We start from the raw sequence: 14,792 nt of genomic DNA, 5'->3' as shown, positions 1-14,792 counted from the left end.
AATATTAATAATTCCTTGGGTTATTAATGTAGGGTTTGTAATGTTAATCCCTTCCATTTTTGATATTAATTCCTTGGGGTTTTAATATGTTTGGTTTTTAATCTGAATAATCCCTTGAGTTTATAGTATTAATCTATTTAGGTTATCATATTTGGTTTACTAATTAATAGTTATTAATATTTTATTAATATGAAAAATAATATTAAAATTAAAATTACTAATTATTAATATATTTTTAATGAGTTAAATAATAATAAATTTATTAATATTAATAAATAATAATAAATATAGTCTCCATAAACTTCTAGTAGATTTTAAAAATCAGTCCAATATAATTATGCTAGTTATTAATTTATTAATATAATTATACTAGTTATTAATTTTGAGTATATTTTAAAAATCAGACAAACCCTTATTAAAATCGCTGTTTACAGGATTGTACAAATTATCGAATTGCAGATCACGCAGATTGTACGTTTAAATTAGTGAAATTGCAATTATCGAAATTCATGGTAAAATAATAATTAAAAACATTTTAAAAAGCGATTTGAATACCGTACGGCTCTCGCAGACTAACTTTATCTGCACGTTAGAAGGCGCACTGAGAATAACTTTATCTGCACGTTAGAAGGCGCAAGTACTGAGAAAAACATTATCGCAAGGAAAAACTGATGAGAAAAACATTTTGTGGATCAGCGGCCAAAATAGACTCAGGAAATATGGAAATGCCGCCGAATAATTGTGTTCCAGCTATATATTAATAAAGAAGGGAGGGAGACGAGCAGAGACAATCTTTTGAGGTTGCCGTTTGACAGTTGTTAGATCAACGAGAAAGAGAAATACCTTCCACTTGTCAAAAATCATTCGATCATTTTCTGTAGTTTCTCTACTGAATGGCTCGTCCGAACCCCAATTACACCGCTTACCCCTCCACCTCCACGGCTCCATCTCCGAACCCCAATTACACCACTTACCCCTCCACCTCCACCGCTCCATCTCCGAACCCCAATTGCAATTGCCATTTCGACGTTTTCATCAATTACTGCCCTTCAGATGTTCAGAATAATTTCGCTAGCCATCTCTACAATCGTCTACTTGACCGTGGATTCAGAACATTTTTCGAACGGCAAGAAATGCAGCCGGGAGACCGCTTAGATTCTCGAACGGAAGCAGCTATTGCAACCGCCTCTGTTCATATACCCATCTTCTCTCCAAAATATGCGGATTCAAGATGCTGCCTAGATGAACTCCTGTTGATATTAAAGTCGAAGACTGCAATTATTCCAGTCTTTTATAATGTTAAGCCTTCTGATCTACGGATCAGGATGGGTGAGGGCCAAGAGCAAGTGCCAGGTCAAATCTCGGGACTTCTTGGGGATCCTGTGGGCAACAATGGCGTCTATGATGAAGCCCTGCGAGATCATGAAAAGAAAGGGAGATGCGGCCAACAAACAATTGCGGATTGGAAAAAAGCGCTGTTTGACGTTTCACATTTAAGCGGTTTGGAGCTTGAGGCGTGTAAAAGGTTAGAACTCTTATCTGTTATTGTCCGGATAATCAGGTTCAATGTATTGTCATAAACAAAGCTTTTAGTACTCATGTTTGGCTTGCCTTTCTTTGAATAACCAGTGATGAAGGCGAGCTCGTGGATAGGGTAGTGCAACGGGCGGAGGAAGAGGTTGCAAAACCACAATTTCAGGTGGGAAAATATGTAGCCGGGTTGGATAAAAAGCTTGAAGATCTTGAAAAGGCAGTATTATTACAGCGGCAGCCACACAAAGGAAAGGCCATATTTGTGGGGATTGTGGGTGTTGCTGGGGTAGGAAAGACGACCTTGGCAACAGAATTCTTTAACCGCAAGAGGTTAGACTACCTTCAGTCCTGTTTTTTATCTGACGTGAGAGAAGCTGCAGGTAGGAGCTCTTTGCCTTCCTTGCAGGGTAAACTCATAGAGGACTTGACTTCACGGGATCAGAAAATACTCAGCGTAGCTGACGTTAGGGAGATGCTTTCAATTTCTCGCTCAAATATCCGGGCCGTTATAATTTTAGACGATGTGGATGATGTTCAACAGATGGATGCATTATATTCACCTCTGAAGGATGTCCTCGGATCAGGTAGCTTAATTCTTGTAACATCCCGTAATAAAGATGTTCTTGAAATGTCAGGAATGAGAGAGTCAGCCATTTACAATCTGACAGGCCTCGATAGAGAACATCCTCAAGAGCTTTTCTGTTTGCATGCCTTTCACAAGCGTCTTCCCGTCTTCAGATTTAAAGAAGTTGTTGCAAAGTTTTTGGATGTGTGCGGCGGATTGCCGTTATGTCTCAAAGTGCTTGGGGCGCTGGTTTATCAAAAGGATTTGAAGTATTGGAAAACCCTATTGCGCAAAATATCACAAGTAGCTTCCACCGATATACAAGGCATGCTTAAAATTGGCTACGACAGTCTAGACGACCAGGAAAAAGAGATATTTTTAGACATTGCATGTTTCCTCAATGGGGAAGACAGGGATACGGTTATAAGTATTTGGGAGGCATCCGGCTGGGTAGGACGGTTGAATCTTCAGAACCTATTGAACAAGTGTTTTGTAGAGATCGACAGTAAAGGTCGTATAAGAATGCAACATCATCTCATAGATTTGGGCAGAGAATTGGCAGAGAAAGAGCCTCCCAGTTTTTATCGTCGTCTTTGGCGCCCCGCTGAAAACCAATTTCATGACGCGTGTCAAAAACCAACTGTAGGTGCTTGAAGATCCAGACATTACTTTGTGTCCTCAAATAAATTTATGCTTATTGAAATGTACATTTCTTGTTGTAAATTCTGAACTTTGTAAATATGTAAACATAGTTTCTAACAGTTTTCAAATAACAATTTAGGTGCGCGGAATCAACATGGTTGAAGTAAGATCTGGTTTATCAGTAAACAACCCTGTGGAGTTCAACAATAGTGTTGTCGATATGAGCAGGTTGCAGCTGGTTAAGGCTGAAGGTGATTGTCTAGAAAGCATATCAACCCTGCTGCAACATTCAGATCTTCTTTGGCTTTGCTGGAATCGTTGTCCGTACACCTCCCTGCCTCCTTGGATTCCAACCAGGAATTTGAAAGTTTTACGAGTGGCCGGGAGCAAATTGGAAACATTATGGCATCATGAAAGTGATGTATGTGTTGTCATGTTTAGCTTAGTTTAAACTTCTCAGATATTTTTATCATTTAGATTATTATATCTAAAAATCGTTTGAATCGTAGGTATAACTTTTCAAATTGAGAACGTGGCATCTGTTTATACCTTTTTACCAATAAAAAATCAACTTTAATCTCCGAAATTTATATTCTAGATTGCACTGAATTGCAGGCACCTTTGAACTTGAGGGAGTTGATTATTGATGCAGCAAGAGCAAATTTCCGGCTACCAAAGTCTATTGGGAAATTGAAGTACCTAGAAAAGGTTGAACTGAGATGCACTACTACTATGGAATCATTGCCGGAAGAGTTCTTTCATCTCACCTACCTTAAACATTTGAGACTTAAACATTTGAGAATGTACGCAAGCCTAACGCTGCCTGAGTCGTTCGGGAATCTTACAAGCCTTCGTGATCTTAACTTGACTGGCTGCTACGCGTTGAAATGGCTGCCAGAGTCGTTCGGTAATCTTATGAACCTTCGCGATCTTCACTTGTCTGAGTGCTTGCAGTTGCAAGAACTGCCAAACTCGCTTGGGAGTCTCACAGCCCTCCAGCAGTTTCACTTGTCTGGGTGCTCCCGGTTGCAAAAGTTGCCAGATTCCGTCGGGAATCTAACAGGCCTCCAGCGGCTCGACTTGTCGAGGTGCTCCGAGTTGCAAGCGCTGCCAGACTCCGTCGGGAATCTAACAGGCCTCCAGCAGCTCCACTTGTCTGAGTGCTGCAGCTTGCAAGCGCTGCCCGACTCCGTCCGGAATCTAACAGGCCTCCAGCAGCTCGACTTGTCTCGGTGCCGCAGCTTGCAAGCGCTGCCAGACTCCGTCGGGAATCTAACAGGCCTCCAGCAGCTCGACTTGTCTTGGTGCTCCCGCTGGCAAGGGCTGCCAGATTCCGTTGGGAATCTAAGAGGCCTCCAGCGGCTTGACTTGTCGAGGTGCTCCGAGTTGCAAGGGCTGCCAGACTCGGTGGGGAATCTAATAGGCCTCCAGCGGCTTGACTTGTCGAGGTGCTCCGAGTTGCAAGCGCTGCCAGACTCCGTCGGGAATCTAACAGGCCTCCAGCAGCTCAACTTGTCTAGTTGCTCCAACTTGCAAGCGCTGCCAGACTCCGTCGGGAATCTAACAGGCCTCCAGCAGCTCCACTTGTCTGAGTGCTGCAGCTTGCAAGCGCTGCCAGACTCCGTCGGGAATCTAACAGGCCTCCAGCAGCTCGACTTGTCTCGGTGCCGCAGCTTGCAAGCGCTGCCAGACTCCGTCGGGAATCTAACAGGCCTCCAGCAGCTCGACTTGTCTCGGTGCCGCAGCTTGCAAGCGCTGCTAGACTCCGTCGGGAATCTAACAGGCCTCCAGCAGCTCGACTTGTCTTGGTGCTCCCGCTGGCCAGGGCTGCCAGACTCCGTCGGGAATCTAACAGGCCTCCAGCAGCTCGACTTGTCTTGGTGCTCCGCCTTGCAAGGGCTGCCAGACTCCGTCGGGAATCTAACAGGCCTCCAGCAGCTCGACTTGTCTTCGTGCTACAGCTTGCAAAGGCTGCCAGACTCCGTCGGGAATCTAACAGGCCTCCAGCAGCTCGACTTGCTTGGGTGCTCCAGCTTGCAAGCGCTGCCAGACTCCGTCGGGAATCTAACAGGCCTCCAGCGGCTCGACTTGCTTGGGTGCTCCAGGTTGCAAGCGCTGCCAGACTCCGTCGGGAATCTAACAGGCCTCCAGCGGCTCGACTTGCGTCGGTGCTCCAGGTTGCAAGCGCTGCCAGACTCCGTCGGGAATCTAACAGGCCTCCAGCGGCTCGACTTGCCTTGGTGCTCCAGCTTGCAAGCGCTGCCAGACTCCGTCGGGAATCTAACAGGCCTCCAGGAGCTCGACTTGTCTGAGTGCTCCAGCTTGCAAAAGCTGCCAGACTCCGTCGGGAATCTAACAGGCCTCCAGGAGCTCGACTTGTCTGAGTGCTCCAGCTTGCAAAAGCTGCCAGACTCCGTCGGGAATCTAACAGGCCTCCAGAAGCTCGACTTGTCTGAGTGCTCCAGCTTGCAAAAGCTGCCAGACTCCGTCGGGAATCTAACAGGCCTTCTGAACCTGCGCTTGACTGGGTGCTCCAAGTTGGGAGCGCTGCCATTGTCGCTCGACAATCTAACAAACCTACGGAGGTATGGACCTTGACAAGGGGCATTCAAAAGTGCCATAAATCCTACTTATCTCAAAGTTTCAACATGAGCAGAGAAGTTAAATGGGACTACGAAGGAGGATTCTAGAAGCCATTTTTGCCGAAAAAGGAATGATTCATTACACTGGCTGATGTCCATGTCCAGTATAGTCGAAGTTTCGCAAGGCCTGGAAGCCCTTTTATTTTCTCCAATGCAGAATTTTCCTGTGCGTCCAACAATGTGCGCCCTCTCGGATCAGGTAAGGCCTCTTTTTCTCTTCCATCCTTTTCCACATTGGCGATTGCCACTTCATGTTGGGAACAATCAACTGTGCTGGCAAACACTCTTTTCTTGTATAGCATATCATAGCCATTCTCAACTGTTTCAACTCTGCAACTGAGCCGGGCAAACGGTCGAAATTGGAGCAACAATTATGTATAGATAACGTCAGGTTACTACCAATCGAAGATTGCAGCATTTCGTAAGAAGGGGATTGTAATCTCAGAATTTTCAAATTGCTTTTGTTTCCAATAGCATTACATTCCTTAAAGTGTCTATGCAAACAATTTACTTCTTCCCTGATGCACAGACAATGCCAGGTGCCCGCAAAGACGCTGGATGATTGGTCATCAAAACAAACCCTTTTCTGTGCTAGTGAAATATTTGCAAGAAATTGTGCATAGAATCTGCCTCCCCATGATATCAAAGTTCCACCTCAGCATAATTTTAGTATGCTTCAAGGTTCTCTCCATAGTGTAGCGTTATAGTTACAGTTATTAATAACTTCTAAATCTACCGACAACTTCAAATATAAGAGGATGACAGCTTTGACACAATTGTTTTACCATTTTAATTACCAATTATCAATGTCCCTTATAAAAAAAATCTGATGAAACTACAGTTAGCCATAGCCATTTTTAAGTGTTTATTCAAAAATGGCCCGTAGGCATTTTGCGTGGAGTGCGACAATATCCATGAATTTCTTATATACCAGTGGCAGAGTTTAATTGATAAAGGCCATGAACTAAAATCTTCTTCGGGATACACAGTTGTGTCTTTTCTTCTTATTCTTATCAATTTATTTGTTTTATTGCTGTTAAGAGGTTTATAAAGTATCATTTTAAAAATATGTTTTTGTCCATTTTAGTTTTCAATCCTATAAAAGTTCAAGAATAGTAATGAAGTCTCAAGATTCTAAATTAAATTTTAGATTAGATTAGGTCAAGTTTTTATTTTCAAAATTAAATAATTTCATTAACTATAGGATATATAAAAGTTCAAGAATAGTAAGGAAGTTTCAAGATTCTAAATTAAAATTTAGATTAGATTAAGTCAAGTTTTTATTTTGAAAATTAGCTAAATTCATTAACTACAGCATATGTTAGGCATTAGTCGATCTTCCTATTTCAACCAAAATTATATTTTCGAATTATTTTATTATGAATTGTTTTAAAAATGATTTTAATTTGTGTTTTAGTAATTAACAAGTTATTGATTTGAGGCTTTTGCGATCTATATTCTATGTAGTGTTATCTTCGGGAGTCATTTTATTCATGTTTGTTAGAATCGACATTTTGAACCAACCTCTGTGGTTCATCATCATCATCATGGATCTAATCTTGATGATGAATCACAGAGGTTGGTTCAAAACGACGATTCCAACAAACATAATTAATGCGTGTTAGCTAAAATTATGTGTATACAGTTAGAGTTGGTTTTTCCAACACTTCATTTCCCTATGAGTTAAGTATCGTGATTTATAAGCTTACAAAGGGACTTGCATCTGTCTAGTTGCCATAACTATCCTTGACCTCTATTGGACCTCCTCCATTGCTATATAATGGAGGCCTTATATGTACTTTTACATAACATTGTGAGTAATAGAATACTCTTACATGGTATCAAAGTAAGTGATGCATGCCCTGCCAAGTTTTTAGTTTTACTTTTGATTGGGGAAACATGTTTGAAGAGATCAATGCCTCCTAACTATGGTTGGAAGAAGTTCTTTTGACTAGGGATATTAATTTTCATTAAAGTCCCAAGGATTATTTACTTTGAAAATCATTACCATATGTCTATGCAATGTATTTGGTGCTTTGATTGTGGGTGGTTATGAAACATTTGTTGGCTAGTTATGCAAAACTAGGTGAATTGGTCTTATTTTTGTGGTGATTGGAAGCATAAAGCTATTGTTATTGTCATCATTAGTCTTCTTTTGTAGCAAGTGTTTTGCTTCTGCAGCTTGATTGGTTTGACTTGTGTCATTCTTGGAAGTGTAAAGCATCTTTTGTTGTCATCATCAACTTTGTTTTGTTGCAATTTTTCTTTTATGGCTAGTTGAAGCATATTTTCCGACTTTGGTGTTATCAAAATGGGTAAAAGATTGCAAGAGATTCATGAGAAGAAGGTAGCTGATGAACTTCGTAAAGAGATCGTTCAATCATATTTAGTTGTAGCTTTACTGTAGGAATAGAATGCAACTCTTAAGAATAGGTTGAAAACTTCAGTAGTTGAGAAAATTAAGAAGGTTGACCATTTGGATTCAACCATGAGAAAGAATTTCAAGATGCTTGCAGATGACTTTCAAGAGACAATTGACCTCCTTGATGATGTGGAGGAGGAAGTTGGTTCTTTTTCTGACTCAAGAACAAAAAATTTGAAGAGAAAAAAATCACGATGTTATGGAGATTAACCGTTTAAAATAAACAATGTTGGAACAATATCAACTTTTCAAACAAGATTATGATGCATTATCTCAACAGTTGATTAAGAAGGATGAAGTTATTCAAAAGCTGCAATAACCTAAGCAAGCACTTAAATGGGAGGTTAGTCATCTTCAGAAATTAGAGATGGAGACGGTTGATGTTGAGCTTCTAGACTCATCTTCTTCCACACTTGATGTTGAATGTATGTTGATGATCATGACTCATCACATGATCCAAATTTAAACAGGAACACAACAAATTACATATATGACCATAAATACAAAGATGCAGAAGAAATAACACTTCATTTTATTAATATCAAATATTGAAATATGTTTACAAACAGAATGGAAATAAGACTAGCTTGTGCGATGGTAGCTTATCTCTGAAAAGAGATGTGGCGGATATATGCCTATGAACCATGTTACAATGAGGTTCAAAGACCTATTTATTATTGAGAAACAATGGAAATCCCTAAACATCCAAAAACCTAACAATAGGAGAGGAAGCACCAAACTATGCGCCCTGTTTGGGTAAATTGGTACATCAACTTCCCGGGGGCGTAACTTTGGCATACGATCTTTGTTTGACACGCACAATACCTTGTTAGAAAGATCTATCCAAGGAATACAACTTTTCAGTGACCAACATTGGTTTATCTCTATTTTCCAAAAAAATGTCGTTTAGGGCCTCAAAACGGCTTCAGAAGTTTAAGGCCAGAAATGCTGCCAAATAGTAAATTGTGCTACAAATAAGGAAACTAAAAAACTAAAAGAAACAATGGTGGGGATCCAAGTGGAATAGGCGGGTGGCCACCAATATCCACCTGGATCATTCCTCCCCCCTTAGGAAGCAGTGGTCCCCATTGCATTGAGTTCCTTTAAGAGATGAGGGAAATTTTGCTGAACTTGGTCCATGGTGAAGGAGTTGGCCAGTTTTGACAACTCTATATAGTTGGATCTTAAGCGGGCAAGTGTCCATGATCCGATTAGTTGCAACTTGTTCCAAGATGTATGGATTTAACTCTGTTGGTGTGAGCTGTTCTGCAATGTCGGATGTGTCCAGTAATGCTGGAAATCATGGCCGAAGGTGATCTACATTGAATATTGGGTGCAGGTCAAGGAATGGGGGAACGCTAAGCTCAAATGCATTGTCTCTCACAGCTTTGGTAATGGTGTAAGGACCATATCAAAGTGGTCTGAGTTTTCAATAGGCTCCGGTAAGACGTTCATTTTGCAAATCCAATCAGAGTTTGTCACCCACCTGAAACTTGTGTGGTACCCGATGTTGATCATGTTGTTGCTTGTACTTGGCATTTTATTTCTCCAAAATGTCGTGGACCTATTGGTGGATATGTTGGACGTGCTCAATGAAGTTGTTTGCCTTATTGGCTTCGGACTAGACATGAGCCGAATCTGCGTGAGTAGTTGCAAATGGTATGGCCACATCAACAGGACATAGTCGCTGGAATCCCAAGCCCACTTGAAAAGGGCTGTGGCCAGTCAAGCTATGGAGAGCCCTATTATGGCTTTGTTGGACATAGGGGAGGCTCTCATCTCATGTGCGTGGATTCCTTGAGTTGTACATGCGCAGAATGTGTACGATCATCATGTTGATGACCTTTGTTTGGCCATCAGTTTGGGGATGGAAAGTTGTGGACTTAGTGAGCTGGGTGTCCAACATCGACCAAAGACTGAACCAAAATGTAATGAGGCACCTGTTGTCCCAATCTGAGATGATAGATTGTGGGATCCCAAAGTGTACCCACACTCGTTCTAAGAAGAGTTTAGCAGTGGATTTTGCTGTGATATTCTTTTTGCAGGCCGACATAATGGCCATCTTTGAGAATCTGTCAACAACCACAAAAACACAGTCTTTTCCATGCTTAGAAAAAGGAAAGCCCGACATGTAATCCATGGAGATGGATTCCCAAGGTCAACTAGGGGTAGGTAGCGGAGTATAAAGGCCTTGTTTTTTGATGGTCAGTATGGCAATGGCACAAGCAGTGTAGGATTTGATGTACTTCTAGACATCCTGCCGTAGATTTGGCCAGTAGAAATACATTTGAAGTACTGCCACTGTTTTCTTGACCCCAAAATGCCCAACGATCTAATTGTAGTGCACTTACCAAATCATCTTGGCACACTCGCTTGAAGGAACACAAAGGTGTCCCAAGTGGCATAACATGGCATCAGGGAGGTGGAAATCTGGAACTTGTTGACCCTCCAAGAGCGTCTGGTATGTGTTTCCAAATTTTGTGTCGCTTTTGTAGAGAAATGTCTAATCAAAAGGCTTGTGCCCACAAGAGTTGAGCACGGTGGTTAATGCCATGATCGATGGTTGGCTAAGACAGTTTGCAACATTATTGATGCTGCCCTTATATTTATATTCAAATGGAATTGTTGCAGGTATGTGGACCACTTTTAATGGCGATCATTCTGCAACTTCCCTTGCGTCTGTATCAACTGCAGGGTTTGGTGGTCTGTGTGGATGACCATTTCCTTCCCCAAAATATAATGCTTCAATTGTCGGAAGGCTTGCACAATGGAATACATCTCTTTGTCATAAGTGGGATATTTCTGCACTGTGTTTGAAAGTGTCTCACTGTGATATGCCACTGGATTCCCCTGTTGAGTAAGGGCTGCCCCAATAGCATAGTCAGAGGCATTTGTCTTGATCTCAAATGGTTGTTGCAAGTCTGGTAATGTGAGCACATGTGTAGAGCAGAGGCAATGTTTCAACTCTGCAAATGCCTTTTGTTGAGATACAGACCAAAAGATTTTTCCTTTCGCACCTCCCTTGGTGACTTGACTCAAGGGCCAAGTGATATGAGAAGATCCCAACAAGAACATGCGGTAGAAATTGGCAAGACCCAGAAAACTGTGGAGATCTATCATAGTGATTGGTGCTGGTAAATCCCGAATGACTTGGATCTTCGCTGGATCCACATGCACTCCCTGTTCATCAATAATGTATCCCAAATAGTGAACTTGGGTCATGCCAAAAGTGCATTTCTACAAATCGACACACAACTTGTATTGCCGCAGTGTTTGGAGAATATGTCAGATGTGGTGGAGGTGCTCTTCCCAACTCTGGCTGAAGATGAGGATGTCATCCAAGTATACCACTACAAATGAGTTGGCCACAAGATGTCATCCATCAACCTCATGAAGGTTGCAGGAGCATTCGTCAACCCGGAAGGCATAATCAGCCTCCTCGAGCAATATTTTGATAGAATCTCTTACTCCCTTTTCTTTCTCTTTTCCCCCATGGGTGGTTTTCGGAGTTTGCGAGGCTGATCTTACAAATGTTCAACCAGATCGAACCCTAACTCCTTATATCCCGAACTCATTGGGGACATGCAAAGAAAAACAGAGAAATAACATACCGTTTTGATACCATTGATCCGAATTTAAATAGGGAGGCAACAAATTACAAATATGACTATAAATATAATGATGCAGTAGAAATAAAACTTCATTTCATTAATATCAAACACTGAGATATGCTTACAAACATAATGGAAATAAGACTAGCTCCTGCGATGGTAGCTTATCTTTGAGAAGAGATGTGGCAGCTGCATGCCTGTGCACTGTGTTACAATGAGGGTCAAAGGCCTATTTAGTATTGAGAAACAATGGAAAACCCTAAACATCCAAAAACTTAACTTTAGGAGATGAAGCGCCAAACTATGGGCCCTGTTTGGGTAAAATTGGTACATCAACTTCACGGGGTCGTAACTTGGGCATATGATTTCTATTCGACGCGCACAATACCTTGTTATAAATATCTATCCGAGGAATACAAATTTTGAATGACCAACATTGGCCAACTATACGTGTTAGGCCTAGTTTTCCCAAAAAACGTCGTTTAGGGTCTCAAAACGGCTCTGGAAGTTCAGGACCCGAAACACTGTGAAAAATAGTAAATTGTGCTACAAATAAGGAAACTAAAAAACTAAAAGAAACAATGGTGAGGATCTAAGTGGAATAGGCAGGGTGTCACCAATATTCACTTGGATCATCACATGCCTTTATCATTCCCAATTTTGAAAAACTTACTACAAGTATTGGGTCTTGTTTTCTGAGCAAAATGAGATATACTGGAGGACTTGGGAAGAATGGACAGGGAATTGTTGCTCCTATTAACCTTACATTGCAAACATGAAGAGTAGGTCTTGGATACGATCATGTTGTTGCCCCACTTATATCCAACTCTATTGAGGCTAGAGAGGTGTTGTTTCTAGTCGAAGGAATTCATAATGATGTACTCGAAGAAAATGCTCCTACTCATTTTGATAAATAGATTGATGACATCGCTGCAAATGTCATTCCGAATTAAAGTGTTGTTGCACTCAATTTCAAGTATGTAGAGGAAAAACCTAAGCCATCTGCACATCCTTATCAAAAGAATTACCCAAACATCAACATTCTTGGTCACATAGTAGTCCTGCATTCAGATCGTTATAGAAGAGACATGAGAGAATGAATCGTGGATTAGTGTCGACCATCAAAATTGTTTATGGATGGATTGATGGATGGTCATGGCATCATTTGAATCAATGCTTGCAGAATTCATATCGTTGTGTTGCATCAATTGTTCATTGTTGGTTGTAATTGTTCCTTTAGTTGTGTTTCAGGGGGGAATTTGTTGACAATGAAGACTATTGATTCTCGCTTCTTCCACAATTGTGTTTTGGGGGGGATAATTAGATAGTGACAAATATAGTTGTCGTTTCTTTGTTGATGTCATTCCTTATGTTCGATCAGTGTGATGGTGAAAGTGTTCAGACAACGTCAAGAGTGTTGTTGTACAACATTTGAGCATGGAAATATTTCTCTCTTTTTTTTTTTTTGGGGGGGGGGGGGGGGGGGGGGGTTGGTTTTTCCTACATGTTTCTCTCTTATGAGAGTTTGTACATGGGTACCTAATCATGCCTCGTTGTTAGGACCCATTCTTTGTTTTCTTTGTTCTTTAGTTACTCCCTATGTTTCGATTAAGGGGGGTTTAGATTTGGTTTCTCCCATGCTTAATTTCCATATGAGTTAAGTATGGTGAGTTATAAACTCACATAGGGACATGCATCTGCCCAGTGGTCATAGTTATACTTAACTGACACTGGGTCTCCTCCATTGCTATGTAATGGAGGAATAGAATATTCTTACATAAGCCTTATATTGAAGGTCACCCCAGTGAGTATTATACTAGAAATCCACAGTTTTTATTGTTGTCTCACAAGTAGCATGTGTTAGGTCTAAAGACATTGAATTAACTTAGACTTCATATCTTGAACCAAACGCCCACCAAAAAACTTTTTGTTGCTCTTTGTTCTACGTTTAGTTGTTCCACACTGCCAATCTCATTTTGTTGAATGTTCAACACTCTTGGATCTGCCTTGGTTGTTCTAAACTGTCACTCTTGTTTTGTTTTTGTTTTTATGAAGTGTTTGCAAGATTATTCAAAATATCAGTTGTGTTTAGTTTTATTGTGTTATCTGTCTTAATTGTTTTGTAGAGTTCATTATAGTCTCACTTTAGAAGATGAGGAATGTGTGATTTTATTCCTTGAAAAAATACAGTGGATTGATATTATTTGACATCAACTTTTGTATTTTTTTTGTTTTTATTTTTTGGTTGTTTGTGTGATGAGATCCTTGTACCTCTGGGTTAGTTAAGTGAGGAAATGAGTAATAATAAGTGCAAAATGATAGTGAATCGGGTTGAAAATAAATAAATAAAATTATTATTAAAAAATAATAAATTTCAATATGGAATGTTAAGTTATAAGAAGTTTGCAATTTTTTTTAGTCAAACCCAAACTAATATGGATTTGACCAAAAACCCAATGCATTATCTTCTCCCTACGACAATAATAATACTTTCTTTCTTACTTGTGCAAAAATTTCTCAATTTTTAGTAATTATTTTATTTTGAAAATTCAATTAGTTAATGTTAAATTACATTGAATCACCCTTTAATTAATCTATCGGAAATTTTATTCAAGTTTCTATATTGAGTTTAGTGCATTTTTATCTTAGATATTTATTTTCTAGTTAGCATATTAATCTAAGATACTTGATCATAGACTCCCACTTATTTTCTGGTTAGAAGTTTATATTTTAATTTTTTATTCTTGTTTCATGAAATTTTAATATCACTATTCTAGATTAAAGAAGTATTTTTAGAATTGTGTTTCACGTAAGAAACCTATTTTTGCATCTCAAGTTAAACAAAATCATAATTATAGTATTTTGGAAATTGCTTATAATTTTTTTATGATTAATTAATTGCTATTTTCAACCATTAATTTAGAGTAGAAAATTGAATGTTTTGAATGTAATTTTTTTTTTTTTTTAGAATTTTGTTTTACATGAGAAACTTATTTTTGCATTTTAAGTTAAACAAAATCATATTTATAATATTTTGGAAATTTCTTATAATTTATTATTATTAATTAATTGCTATTTTCAACCATTAATTTACAATAGAAAATTGAATGTTTTGAATGTAAAAATGAGATTTGTATATCACCATTTAGGATCATATCACAAATATTGCATTTTATGATTTCATTTAAAGTTTATTATTTTGTATATAAATCTAAATGTAGAGGTTTATTTTAGATATAGCATATTCAAGCATTACATTTTATTTTATTTTCAATTGTTTCCATTTAATGGTAAATTTCAATCATTACTTCAAAATAAGATCATTATACTCTCATATCTTGACTAAAGTCTAGAAATTTACACAAACTTTCCTACAT

The 14,792-nt window shown here is 39.4% G+C and overlaps 1 protein-coding gene across 1 annotated transcript; it reads left to right on the top strand.

Annotated features, from left to right (window-relative positions):
• The first annotated feature begins 648 nt into the window (after nucleotides 1-648).
• On the top strand, nucleotides 649-6,310 carry LOC149213945 (disease resistance protein Roq1-like). Its single transcript, XM_089392157.1, has 4 exons — nucleotides 649-1,525; nucleotides 1,630-2,740; nucleotides 2,880-3,161; nucleotides 3,356-6,310. Exons 1-4 carry the CDS (start codon nucleotides 894-896, stop codon nucleotides 5,336-5,338), a joined length of 4,008 nt encoding a protein of 1,335 aa, XP_089248283.1. The 5' UTR covers nucleotides 649-893; the 3' UTR covers nucleotides 5,339-6,310.
• Nucleotides 6,311-14,792: the final 8,482 nt, after the last annotated feature.

The sequence above is a fragment of the Pinus tabuliformis genome, chromosome 1_1 (assembly GCF_031772625.1).
Source record: "Pinus tabuliformis cultivar Carrire ecotype Pingquan chromosome 1_1, CPIR1, whole genome shotgun sequence".
NCBI classification, from domain to species: Eukaryota; Viridiplantae; Streptophyta; class Pinopsida; order Pinales; family Pinaceae; genus Pinus; species Pinus tabuliformis.
The sequence above is the reverse complement of the archived record's forward strand: the minus strand, read 5'-3'. Positions and strand labels throughout refer to the sequence as shown.